Source organism: Eptatretus burgeri, chromosome 8 (genome assembly GCF_056783735.1).
Source record: "Eptatretus burgeri isolate ZD-2024b chromosome 8, Ebu_testis_v1, whole genome shotgun sequence".
NCBI lineage: Eukaryota > Metazoa > Chordata > Myxini > Myxiniformes > Myxinidae > Eptatretus > Eptatretus burgeri.
The window spans coordinates 45316239-45330244 of record NC_140968.1 but is presented as its reverse complement, the minus strand read 5'-3'; the positions used below and the strand labels follow the sequence as shown (position 1 = coordinate 45330244).

Here is a 14006-nt window from a genome sequence, read left to right as displayed (position 1 = left end):
CTTGCATACGGCCGTTCACTCACGCGTGCCTCACTACTCACACAAACCATACTACTCACACACGCGGGGGCACTCAACCGCTGTGCCTCATCCACACACCGTGCCTCACTCACACACGAGGGGGAACTCACCCGCGGTTCCTCATCCACACACCGTGCCTCATCCACACTTCGTGCCTCATCCACACACGGCGTGCTGGGAAGCACGTACTCCGGCACCATCGCCACCACACCACTCACACACGGGGTCGCTTCCACACACGGGGACGCACTCACACCTTGCACCACACACACAGGGACAACCACACTGGGGATTCGTGTCTCCACAAGGGTCTCCGGGGCCTCTATACCCCCCAAGCTCTCCGTGCACCCATTCACAGCACTCCTCCCCTCAACCTCGCAAAGCACGACCGAACCCACCTGGTCGTGACTCGCCTCAAGGGGGCAGACTCCCTCCCCTCGTTCCTGGAGGAGGCCGTCCAGGTGCTCGCACTGGGTCTCTACACGCTCCGCGAGCTCAACCCCATTGTCCTCCACTACCTCCGTGTGTGCGTCACTTACCCCGTCCTCACCGTGTAGTCTCTCCTCTATCGTTCCCTTCCCGGCTACCGTCACTGCCAACTCTTCACCCTTTACCTCCCTTGTCTCCACTATTATTTCCGTTGTCGTCACCTCGTGTCTCGTCTCACACGTTTTGGTCTCCCCATTTAATTTTTCCCTTTTGGTCACCGTCGATTCCTCTGTCACGACCCTCGCCCAACACGCCCCCTGAATTATTTTTTTACCCGCCTCCACCGCGGGCCTGTCAGCCGTTGCACCCCCTTCCAGCTCGTTTGTTCCTGCACGTGGAGTCGCCATTTCCAGCTCCCTGGTCACGGCCTTCATGCCCGCCTGCAGGCATCGGCCCATGTTCTGCGTCTCACCCCGTAGTTCTTTCATTTCTTTTCTCACTTGCTGTGTATTCGCATCCATCGTCGTTTTCACTTCATTTGTATTTGTATCCATCTTTTTGTTCATTTGTTGTGTATTCGCATCCATCTTTTCGTTCATGCCTTTCATTTCGTTTTTCATATTCGCATCCATTTTTTCGATCATTTTCGCATTCATCTTTTCGTTCATTGCCACCAGCATGGCGCATAGCTGGGCCATGTCGGATGCACTCAGCTGAGCCGTTTCGGCAAGGTTTGGGGAAGGGTTTTGGTGGAGAGGAGGGGGGGGGGAGGTGTCATACACCGCGGCCGCTGCCGCACCCATTTCGGGCTCTGGGTTCAGTTGGGCGAGTCCGTGTTCCTGCACAATCAACATTTCCTGCTCGGGGATTCCATCCTGGACCATGGATTCTACACATTCTACATCCATTTCTAATACCCCCGGCTCCCGCTCGCCTTGAGACGCCATCTTGCTTCTCGTGAAGGGTTAATTTCGCTCGCTCGTAATTTGGAGGGAATCGGGGGTCGCTTCTCTCACCCCTGGACCGATTCCCGTGAATTTAATTGGAGACAGGAGAGCCCGTTTTCCTGTTCTCCGATACCAGTGCCGCGAGGAGGGCGATGGATTTGAATCGCACGACCTGATACCAGTGTTGCGGATTCCGCGCCCGCCGGCGTGAGACGGCCACGTAACTCGAATCGCGGCACGTCGCCCACCGGACGGACAATCCAGTCGTGACCCTCTCGGACCAACGCCGGGAACCAGTCACGGGTGGACCTTTCGGTCTCACCGCGATCGAGCCAATCAGCCCCCACGTGGGATAGGGTTGCTCGCCAAATTCGACCTACCTAAGTACCCACGCGGAGGGTAGACCGGGCGATCGCACCTCGCCGCAGGTCGACTTCGGACACGGGCCACTTAAGCGACCCTTTCCGTACTATCGGGATAACCGAGCGGTGTTATCGTCGACCTCGACGGTTCGATTAATTATCGGGCGTATTCAGCCCGCTACCAACCCTTTACGTGAAGCAAGATGAGGATTCAATGAGAGAAATGACGAAGCGAAGCGGGAAACAGTTCAACACAAAGCACATTTATTCGCGCTGAACGGAAAGCGCACATATACAATTCCACCAAAAGCACACAGAAAATAAAAAACACAATATTACACAAAAAGCAAATATAAAAGAGAAACACAATGCAGAGCTATCCGACTACCGAGCACACGGCAACACTGAAACAATTTTACTTCACAGACGGTGCCGACAACACATACCCAAAACCAAGGAAAGAATACCCTCAAAGATGAGGCGGGCCTGAGGCCGAGACCGGGTCGCGCCTACCCGTCTGGTGATGAGACGCGGAGCGGCGATGGTGCCTCAACTCCGCGGGCCTCGCGGGCAGTGTCTGGTAGGGGGTGGGAAAGGGGCCCCCTTGGTCGCACTATCTCAGCGCGGGGGGAAACAGGAGGGGGTTGCTGATGCTCGGGGTATAGAGGATTCTTGTTGTCCCGCGACGAGCGTCTCCACCTCGGCCAGGTCGCGCTGTCGGCCTCCCTGGGTGCAGCTCCCTGCACGACGCGAGCACCCCCTCGTCTGCCCTCGCCGCCTCTCCACTGCTCCGTCCCCTCCGCTCCGACTCCAATGCCCACGACGACGACCAGCTCCTTCTTGCCAACTCCACCGCCCGCGAAGTCTTAACTCTCTGTTTCCGACTCTCCTACTCTCCTACTCTCCGCCTCTGGACTCTCTGGACTGACGAACACGGTCCTTTTATCAGCCCCGTAGCTTCGCCCTCTCATCTTTGACCCCCTCCCTTCGACCTTTCACCTCGCTCCCCATTGGCCCGAGAAAAAGTGGGCGTGAAGGCTTTTTGATCCATAAATTTGCATATATCGATCGCCCTGGGGGCGGGGCCAATTCGCCCCTCGCTCACCGATTGGACGGCAAAAAGTGGGCGTGTGTCGTTTTTGATCCATTTTTGAAGCACAAAATCCGTGATTTTGTACACGCTGTTCGGCGCGCGCCCTGCACGAGTCCAACACCGGTACCCACAGCGGGGCAAGAACGGTGGCGATGCGACGGTTGCGAGGTGTGACGGGAAGGTCGTGGCGGTTGTGGTGAAGCGGCGTTGTGGTTGGTGGTTGATGTTGTGGTTGTGGTGGTAATCATGGCGGTTGGTCCAAAATAAAGATAGCAAAAGAAAAACGGCTATCCTGAAGAGTCGCAGCACGCATAAATGACATGTATTCCCACTTTACAACGGGTTTGGGCCTAACTACACATGTACTTACCGAGATACCTCACCTAAGAGACCTGAATGGTGGTTTGCGAATTTGGTAACCACAACAATATTAATTTCAATATAATCATCAATCGATTCAGTTTATTCCCGAACCACAAATCATACAGACAGATACCCTGCTACTTAAATCGGTTCAATTCACTATTGGCTGCGCCGTAACACTTAGAAAATACAACGCAAATTTATATAAATGGGACTAAGCCAAAGCATGTGCCCTGAAAGATCTACAGACGGTTAATCCACGCTCAATAAACTATTCCACTACCACTTTGGTGTTATATATTAAAGAAGAACATGTATATTTATACTCTAGATCAGCCAATATGTCATTTATTACCGTTTACGGTGCGTTGTAATGATTTTCCAAGTTCATATTCGTACATAACTGCAGACAACAAAATAATTGCGTCAGCGTTATGTATGGAAGCAATATCTCACATTTCGATTTAAATGATTGGTTCCAGCATTAAAAGTACATTCCTGGTACAATTGATATAATGATAAATTATGTTAACTATCACTAAAAAGATAAATACGATCTTCAGTTCAGCTAGAATCAAAGTAATTTATGAAGCCTCTACGTACATTACGCTGACACGAAAATCTTTCGTTTCCATGTCACGTTCAAATTTCGAGCTTGGCGTCAGCGTTATGTATGGAATCAGATGAAAAAAACAATGTAAGTATTATATTTTGGGATAAGAAACAGATAATTTTTACTCTGCCTTTTTTAACAGGCTCAATATGTGACAGGAAAATGAAAAAAAAACAACACATTTTGAGAGAGTCCGATGTTATAAATTACGAAGAAAACACAGACGAGTTCAGAAGCAAAGAAAGCCACACTTGTTAGCGAAAAATAACGTTAAAATCGAATCGATTTCTTTCTAACTTTTGAAAATAATCACTTTAAACATGAAAAGAAAAACATAATTCTTACCTCTTGGATCCTCACGAAGCAACAAAAAATTCTAGCGTTGGTTAAAATGAAGAATTATCAGACAAATGCGAGTCACCTCGTTCGGCTCGGCGTCCTCACGCTGGATTCGTACGTTACGGCTCTCGCAAAGACACGGACACGAAGACAAATGATGCGCTCGACGGCGAATGGAAATGTGCTGACACGCTTGCAAGTGCCTATTATATCCATCAATCGGGGAAGTTTGCAAGACGGCAAGATTTTCTAATGCTAGCGTTATTTGCGTCCGACGAGAGATGATGATTCGTACATAACGGGACTGACACGAAAATCAAGATGGGATTACTTGCGGTCCGAATTTTATTTTTCTGATCACAATTTTGATTTATATTTTTCTGTCGTTAGACTCTGTCATATTTCCAAGAAATTAAGGGAGATTTGGAATAAAAATCATCAGAAACATTATCAACACTGGACTCCTTATTTTTCTCGATGCAGTGGACACGAAGCGTTATGTACGAATCCATTATTTCATCAGATAGGGAGACAGAACATCATCAAAACATAAAAGAGACACCAAAGTTCACATTCTGAGTCACCACACTCAAAATAACTGTCACATAAGAAACGTACAGTAAAATCATTTTTTTTACCAATCAAACTGTAACATTTCTGAGGTTAAAATACCCATATTCTGTTGCTTTAATTCATCTTTAGTAAAACAGGGAAATGGAGAGTTTGATATTGCTGGTTTCTACAGGTTCCCCAAGATGTCCACTTTCATTTCTGACCATTGATGGTTTGTCTAAATACCTCATAATAGTTTTATGTGGAATTTCCCACAAACATACCACAGCATACCCACTTTGTGAACCATGCATTTCTCCAACGTGCAGGAAGGAACTACTGCATCAGCGGCACAGCTGTACCCCCCCCCCCAAGACAGTGATGCTCCCCATAGCCATGTGCTGCAAATGAAAGAGGAAGAAGAAGCACCCTATTCATCTTCACAAACACCATATAGCATTGCACACTGTGCTAAAATCATCATCATCAGCCACTCTATGCATATATTGGGTGTGTTACGTACATAATTTATTGATACAACGATACACTAAATCTTTCCGTGTAAATAAAACAACCCCACCAAAATGGTGTGTGTGTGTGTAGGGATATTTTATTATATCGTTCTTACACACACACACACACACACACACACACACACACACACACACACACACACACACACACACACACACACACACACACACACACACACACACACACACACACACATATACACACACTGTATTTGGTGTTTTGGAGGGTAGAGGATGTCTGCATGGTGTACTATTGAACGTTGAGTTGTATTATAGTGCCACCCAGGTCAAAAAACCAGTAAAGACCAGTAGCTTACTGGTCAACTGGTACCAGTTGAAAACCAGTAGCCAACTGGTACCAGTAAAGCCAGTTGGTTTCTTACTGGTTTTAATATGGAAATTGGAATAGAGTGATATATTACCAGTTGAAATACATGTATTTAACAACTGGTATCAACTGGAACCAGTAAGACTTTAACTGGTACAAATATGAGCTACTGTTTTTTTCAACTGGGAAATTGGAATTCTGACTGAATTTAACTGGTACCAGTTGAAACCAATAGAGACCAGTTAAAGACCAATTAGAACCAATAGAGACCAGTTGAAAATGTGTACTGGTTTTAACTGGTTTTTTGACCTGGGCAGTTATGTTTCCTATGAAGCACTGAAAGAAAGCATTGCATTTTGGTCAATATTCATGAAAGTTATGGAACAAGTAGACATTGAGTGATGCCTTTGGAAAATGGTCACGCATTGAAAACCTATCACTCAAAAAGGCAGAACCAGTTTCAGTGGCATTGTGGCTAGTACCTGGGAGGTTGGTGGTCCGATTCCAACTCTGGTCGAACTGTACCAAAATGTTGAAAATGTTACGTGCTGATTCATCGCTGGGAGATCAACGTTTCAAGGATAGAGCATGGACAAACCCCATGATTTGGGATCCCATGAAGAGAGGGGGTTGGAAGAGTAGATTTTTCTCTACAAATGTTAAACTGACTGGGGAGAACAGAGACAGTGCCACCATTAAATGGCATAGCTGGTCCCCAGTTTATGCTTCCCCCGAGGTCAACCTCGTGTGTGTGGTTGTCTCCATGTGCGGGTTTCAGAATGTGGAATTGTGTCCTGCCTGGTCTCGAAGTATCCATGTCCATTTCGGTTTCGGGAAGGAATCATGATTCGTGGACTAAGTTATGAAGTTTTCTTCTTCTCAAAAGTTTTGTTCCAAGGGCTCTTTTCAGGATTTATAACCGAGTCCCAAACAGCCTCCAACTGCAGTTTTCTTGTAATATTCCCAAGGATCGTTTTTGAAATGTCTGCGAGGTTCTTCTTCATCATTCCCGTTGCTCCAATTATCACTTGTACAATTTCTCTATTCTTCAGCTTCCAGGATCTTTTGACTTCATTTTTAAGATCTTGGTATTTCGTCGTCTTCTTGATTTCTGTCATTTTTTTTTTTTGGCAAAAACAGCTGGGTACTGATACCTCAATTAGCAATGCCATCCTTTCTTTTTTTTCTGTACTTTAGTACTATATCCGGTCCCAATGCTTTGTTCTGTTCACACTCGATGAGATCATCAGGTCGTACGTGCGCGCAACTTCCTTGTGTTTGTTTGAATTTCTTTCATGTTTCCATGAGTTTTCTGAAACTGGGATATTGAAATTTTTTGCATTCGTGTTAGTGGATTACTCTACAAACCCTGTTGTGTCTTTGTGTGTACAGCTGTTCTGGTAAGTCCGTAAGCACAACATGGTTTTGAGAAATGACAGCACAAGCTTGTGCTTTCATTACCTTGTGCAGATATTAATCCAAAAATACTGCAGTGTATCAGGTCCAATGTGCCCAAACGTTGAGCCGTGATGTTTGGGCATGCTTTTGACATGACTGAAGTTTGTAACCAAAATGATCTTTTCCCTTTTTTGGACATGTCACAACTTAACTGCATTGCAAGAAATATACGCCATCTTTCAGCTGTCTCTTTTTTGGAGATTTGGAGTTAAAGGTGTCAAATTAAACACAACGTTCATTTTGTTCATCGTTCGGGTTTATTTTATTACAAAAGAGAAAATGACTGTTTTAATAAGAAAAGGAAACTCATGGTAATTAGAAGTGTTTTTGAAAAGGGTTTGTAGAAGAGAAACCTGCATTGCAGCAACCCAACTTTTTAATTAATTTATTTATTATTGTTATTTTAAAAATTTCTATCTTGTGGACATATGAGCCTTAAAACTCATATCATGTATGGTAGTTTTTTTTATGTTTATCATATTCCATATGACAACCTTCGTTGATATTTAATGCTGGCTCCTTCACGATAGCTTACACAATTGATGTCGTACATTCGACTTTGTGGCAACAATAAATGAGATGTTAAGTGCATGTTGGGTGAAAGACGATGACAAATATAAAACTAGAATGGCACTCAGCACAGCACATACCTCCACCAAGATGAACAATTTACATTTTGTATCTCATTGATGGGCCGGATCAGCATCCAGACTATAACCCAAATCTAATCGGCTTGTTCTTGTCCCTGAATCATCCCTGAAACACACCAACCCAACTCATCCACCAAGTTTTGTCATAATCCATCCACAACTTTTTGAGATGTCGTGCTACACATTGTTGTTGGCCCCATCTCTCAATTATGAAGAATCACTGAAAAATTATTGCATCCGGATGTCCATTTTTCACCAAAATCCCATCAATTCGTCCTTTTCACACACCCAACATGTCCACTAAATTGGGTCTGAACCCGCCCAGAACTCTGTGAGATATCTTCCTCACAGGCAAACAGACGAACAAGAAAGAAACATGTCATGCATAGCACGATACTTGTGAAATCCCTGAAACACATTTGACCAGAAAAAATAATTGGTGGTTGAATTCAGTGACTTTATAAGCAAATGCTCTTCAAATTTCAAGTCAATCGGATGAAAATTGCCAATTTTAGAAATTTCACCTATGTTGACCTTTTGGCCTTTTGACCTCAATCAATAAATAGGCTTCTTGCTTTTGACCAACTCTACAATTTCATGAAGTTTTGTGAAGATCAGTTTAAAATTGTGACCTGTAGGTGATTGACATACAAACAGACAGAATCACAGACCAGACCAACCAATGTACTTGCGAATGTTTGATTGTAACATACAGACTGACAGGAGTGAAAACATAACCTCTATCCACATTCGTGGCGGACGTAATGAAATTGTTCCATCATTGTTGCATGCCTGATTATGTAGATGGACTCCTAGAGATTTATCCAGCACTGTAAAAGAAGGTAGAGCAAACATTATCCATCTATTTCTCTTGCACAGTAGGAAGAGATCAATTCGAAATCTTTGTCATAATGTGTTTTTTTTGTTTAAAAATCCCAAAGGAAACATAATTTCTGCTAACAACTTTTTATATGTGTCCTAGGTGAGATATGACCTGGGATGTTACTATTTCCTGCAAGGCCCTTCAAACATTTCCTGTTATGAAAAGGCCAAAATGCACTTCGGCAAGACAAAGGAGTTGCTGGATAAGGTAATTGGCGACATTGATTAACGATGTAATTGAGTGTTTTTTTTTCTTTTTTACGGAGCAATTGCGACTTTATTTTTTTCCAAGCCGATTATCTTGCCCTCTTATGCCTTATTTTTCTGCAGCAGTATGTTCATTCAGGATCTTCATTTTTCAAGTGAATCGGATGAAAATTGCCAATTTTTGTGATGCATGTATTTTCTCTCAGTGTTTATTTAATGGGTGCAGTGAGTTCAAAAGTGGCCATCATTTTCTGAATCAACTGCTATTACTCAAGCTAACATGTAACATTATAAAGAGCTCTTTTCTTAAATGCAATATCTTGGTGAAGGAAATAACGAGGTGACAGTATGCAGCACACTGACAGTGGGACAATGTGTAGCCACAGTTCTTCAAAAAAATCAAGGACATGAATTTTTTTTTTATTCCATTGAGTTAGACAATGGCCTCTTATGCTGTGAGTAGTTCTGCTTTGCCAATGATTGACTTCGGACAGAGAATGCCCAATCTTCCTCTGGCTTTGGGGGCCAGCTTTGCTATTTTGTCATCTCAGGAGAGGTCACTGCCGATGGTGAGGTCGACGGATTCAAGAGACCTCTTCCATTGGCCGACCTTGGGAATCGACAAATGGATGACATCAACGGGGCGTTGATTGAGATATGCTAATTGCCATTGGAAGCAAGGGAAAGCTGACATTTTGGGTGTTAACTCTTTGAGCAAAGACAAAGGTTTAACACCCAAAATGTCAACTTCTCCTTGCTTTCCATGGCAGTTAGCATCCCTCAATCAATGTCTTGTTGATTTCATCCATTGTTCTATTTGTCAGCTGACGCACATCAATACAAAGCCTTCACCAGCAAGAAAAGTTCTTCGTTCTACATAGGAATAGATAGGTGGGTTTGATCGCTGATACCTGCAGAAGTTTGTTGCAATTTCAGTGGATTAGCACTTGGTCCAAATGACAAATTTTGGTTGGCTGTGCTTTAAAACTAATATATACACACATACATACATATTGTTGTGGTTGACGAAATTCGCAAACCACCATTCAGGTCCCTTAGGTGAGATATCTCTGTAAGTATATGTGTAGTTAGGCCCAAACCCGTTGTTTCAAGGGAATAAATGTCATTCATTCGGGCTGCAACCCCTCTAGATAGCCGTTTTTCTTTTACTATCTTTATTTTGGACCAGCCGCCATTACCACCATTACTACCACCACCAACCACGTCTCAACAGCCATCACACAACAACCACCAACCGCAACGCCGCTTCACAACAACAGCCACGACCTTTACCGTCACAACTCGCCCTCGCAACCATCGCATCACCGCATTCCTGCGCCGCTTGTGGGTACCGATACTGGACTCGTACAGGGCGCGCACCGAGCAGCGGGTGCAGAGGCAAGCCTTTCCGAAGAAAACGGATCAAAAACGACTCACGCCCACTTCTGTTCCGTCCTATCGGCGAGCGTGGGGCGATTTGGCCCCGCCTCCAGGTGCGTCGGAGTGTGGTCGCTATATGCAAATTCATGGATCAAAAAGCATTCACACCCACTTTTCCTCGGTCCAATGAGGAGCCAGCCAGAGGTGAAGGGTCGAAGGTAAAGGGTCGAAGGCGAAGGAACGAAGCCACGGGGGCTATAAAGGGCCGCGTTCGCTCGCCAAAAAGGTAGTTGAGTCAAGTTCAGTTCGGAGTTGAGTTGGGAAGAAGAAGCAGTAGTAGTTGAGTCAAGTTCAGTTCGGAGTTGAGTTGGGAAGAGCCAGTCAAGAGAGGAGTCGGAGAAGGCAGTTGGACGGAGCTGTGGAGAGTTGGAGAGGTGGCGGCGGCGAAGGCAGTCGAGGGGGTGCTCGTGTGAGAGTCGGGGAGCTGCGGAGAGGAGAGGCCGGTAACGCGACCGAGGTCGTGGTGGAGACGCTCGTCGCGGGACCCGAGCCAGGGAGATATCCTCCTTCCCCCGAGCATCAACAACCCCCTCCTGTTTCCCCCCCGCGCTGAGATAGTGCGAGAAGGGGGCCCCGTTCCCACCCCATTCCAGACACTGTCCGCGAGGCCCGCGGAGTCGGGGTGCCACCGCCATTTTGCGGCTCATCAGACGGGTAGGCCCGACGCGGTCTCGGCCCCAGGCCCGTCTGCCCCCATCATCCTTGAGGGTGGTCCTTTTCTTTTGCTTTGAGTATATGTGTTGTCGGCGCCGTCTGTGAAGTAAAACTGTATAAGTGTTGCCGTGTGCTCGGTAGTCGGTGGTATATCTGCATTGTGTTTTGCTTTTACATTTGCTTTTTGTGTATTATTGTGTGTTTCTTCTTCTTTTACATTTGCTTTTGGTGTAATTGTATATGTGTGCTTTCCGTTCATCGGGAAATAAATGTGCTTTATGTTGAACTGTTTTCCCGTTTCGCTTCGTCTTTTCCTTTCTTGAATCTCCATCTTACTTCACGTAAAGGGTTGGTCGTGGGCTAAAACGCCCGATAATTAATCGAACCGTCCTGGTTGACGATAACACCGCTCGGTTATCCCGATAGTACGGAACGGGTCGCTTAAAGTGGCCCGTGTCCGAAGTCGACCTGCGGCGAGGTGCGATCGCCCGGTCTACCCTCCGTGTGGGTACTTAGGTAGGTCGAATTTGGCGAGCAACCCTATCCCACGCGGGGGGCCGATTGGCACGATCGTGGTGAGGATGAAAGGCCCACCCGTGACTAGTTCCCGGCGTTAGTCCGAGAGGGTCACGACGGGATTGTCCGTCCGGTGGGCGACGTGACGCGATTCGAGTTACGTGGCCGTTCGCACGCCGGCGGGCGCGAATCCGCAACAATAAACAGATGGTGGACAAATAAAGGGAAACACCAATGTACAGTCATTTGGTAGGGCATTGGGCCACCATGTGTAACCAGTACGGCCTGTATGCGTCATCGCATTGAGTCCACCAGCGTCTGGAATTCTGCAGGAGGGATGCGGCACCATTCATCCACGAGAAATTCAATCAACTCGCACCTGTTTGGAGGTGGAAAACACTGTCTTTGGCATCATTTCAGAATATCCCATAAATGCTCGATTGGGTTCAGATCTGGGGACTGAGAAGGCCATGACGTATGGATAACATCAGTGTCATGCTCATCAAACCATTGGGCGACCATCCGTGCTCTGTGTATGTGGCATTGTCATCCTTGAAGACACCCCTCCTGGCAGGAAAGAAATGCTGCAACATGGGGTGAACATGATTACTCAGTACCATTAAGTAGTGATTGGCATTGACCTTGCCATCTAAGGGATGGCTGCACCCACAATATGCCAGGAATATGTACCCCACATCATCATAGATCCACCAGAACCCTTCACCGTGAGAACCAAGCACACAGGGTTGTGGAGTTGCTTTAGGTTGGTGCCACAGGTGCACTCATCTGTTTATTGAGAACATTGTAATGGATGATTCACCTGACCATGTATCACATATTTCTCCACTGCTCGGTGGTCCATTGCCTGTGCTCTTTGCACCACTGGACTCACAAACGTGCATTGCCTGGTGGAATGAGAGATTTATGCACTGCAACCTAACAGGTATCCTGCTCTGTGGAGTTCTCAGCAGACCTTTTTATTATTATTTTTTATTTTTTAATGAAACTGTTCACGCCCCAGGTTGAAATTTAGTCAATTGATCTGCAGCTGTTTGCCTGCTTTGCCTTGCACTTCAAATTAATGCATGGATATCACAATCCTGGGGTATGCACTTTTGCCAACTGTTGCCCTTTGCTGATGATGTCTTTTCCTCGGAGTTCCATGCCGACATCACCTTGGACACCATTACTTGTGAAGCATCAGCAAGCTGGCTTTGTCACAAGCTCCTGCCAAACATGCGTAACAATCACCCCTCTTTCAAAGTCACTGAGGTCTCCTCTTGCAGCCATGCTAGCCATATTTATAGGAAACCAGGCTTGTGCAGCATTTTTATGCATGACCTTAAGCATACTGCGATGTTATTCACTTAAGTAACACATGGGCCACACCTGTGTGGAAGCTGTTGCTTTCAATCTACTTGGTGTCCCAGATTTACCCAGGTGTTTCCATTTTTTTTTTGTCCACGACCTGAAATATATATTGTGACTGTTCTGTGAAACTGTCATCCCCAAAGGCAATGGCACACAACATATAGCAGTTCCTGAGATAGTTGTCATTATTATTCATTTTAGATGGCTCTTCCCTTATGGGCAATGAGTTTATAATATGGGTCAATATGCATCATGTGGGATTAGGCAGTTTTTTTTCCCCATTCTTTTCCTGTCTTGCTTCTGCACATGAGCCTCTCCTTCATGCCATGCATATCATGCTGTCATTAGCATATGCATGCCAATTTCACGTTTGAATTGCATGCCATCACCCAACGGACACATCACCTTAACTTTCACCGTACTTGAGCCACCAACGCGACAACATTCATACGACCTCCAAACACCTTTATAATAATCACCACACCATTGAAACATAACCCAAGCTCGCTTACATTTGCTATTGATGCCTCCATCATAACGAACAACCGTGATGAATGACCCCAACTACCACCACGACCACCACCACACCATAAATTCTACACTTATGCCCACCACCACCTTTTGGACCAACAGGGAACAAAGGAGCACAACGTACCATTGCGGACACTCGGGTCTGGACGTTCGGGCATCGAACTTGGAGCACAAGTGTGCGCTAAACTCTATTCCACATCGTGTTAATAGCTCAAGCACTCCACTCAATTACTGTCCCTATTTGGTGTGCGGCGCACGTTTGCTCAAAGAAAGTGCAACCAAACACCCTAGTGCCACATTAGCTCAGCTGCATGGGAAATCCCAGAGCATAATGAGGCTATCTTCTTCTCTGTACCCTCGCGTTGGCGAGGCCAGAATTATAGTAATTCTCCTTGCGGCAATGGGGGTGCTGGGAAATGCTTATCGCTCCGCTTGATCTGATGTTAAGGTCCTCCATCACCGGAAATTATAAAACGCCAGGTGTTCTGCACAGACAGATGTTGCGGTTCAACAGAGAGATGCCAGCCATAATTATATAGATGCTAGTTTGTGGACTAACAGCTTGGCTGGCAGTTCACTTGATTCCTTGGCTTGGTGGAGAGAGGCAGAACAGAGCAACGGGTTGGAGCGGAGGTGGAAGGGAGTCCACATTATGGAGTGCTAGACGAGCAGGAGCTCCAGGCACCAAGCCATAAGGCCAAGCCAATAGCAGCAAAC

The 14006-nt window shown here is 46.0% G+C and overlaps 1 protein-coding gene across 2 annotated transcripts in view; it reads left to right on the top strand.

Annotated features, from left to right (window-relative positions):
- Window positions 1–14006, top strand: part of INTS8 (integrator complex subunit 8) — a 107083-nt gene that overhangs the window by 17395 nt on the left and 75682 nt on the right. For both annotated transcript variants that reach the window (XM_085891820.1, XM_085891819.1), the window contains exon 7: window positions 8671–8778. In XM_085891820.1, the coding sequence (XP_085747946.1) occupies window positions 8671–8778 (108 nt within the window). The remainder of the gene's footprint in view (window positions 1–8670; window positions 8779–14006) is intronic.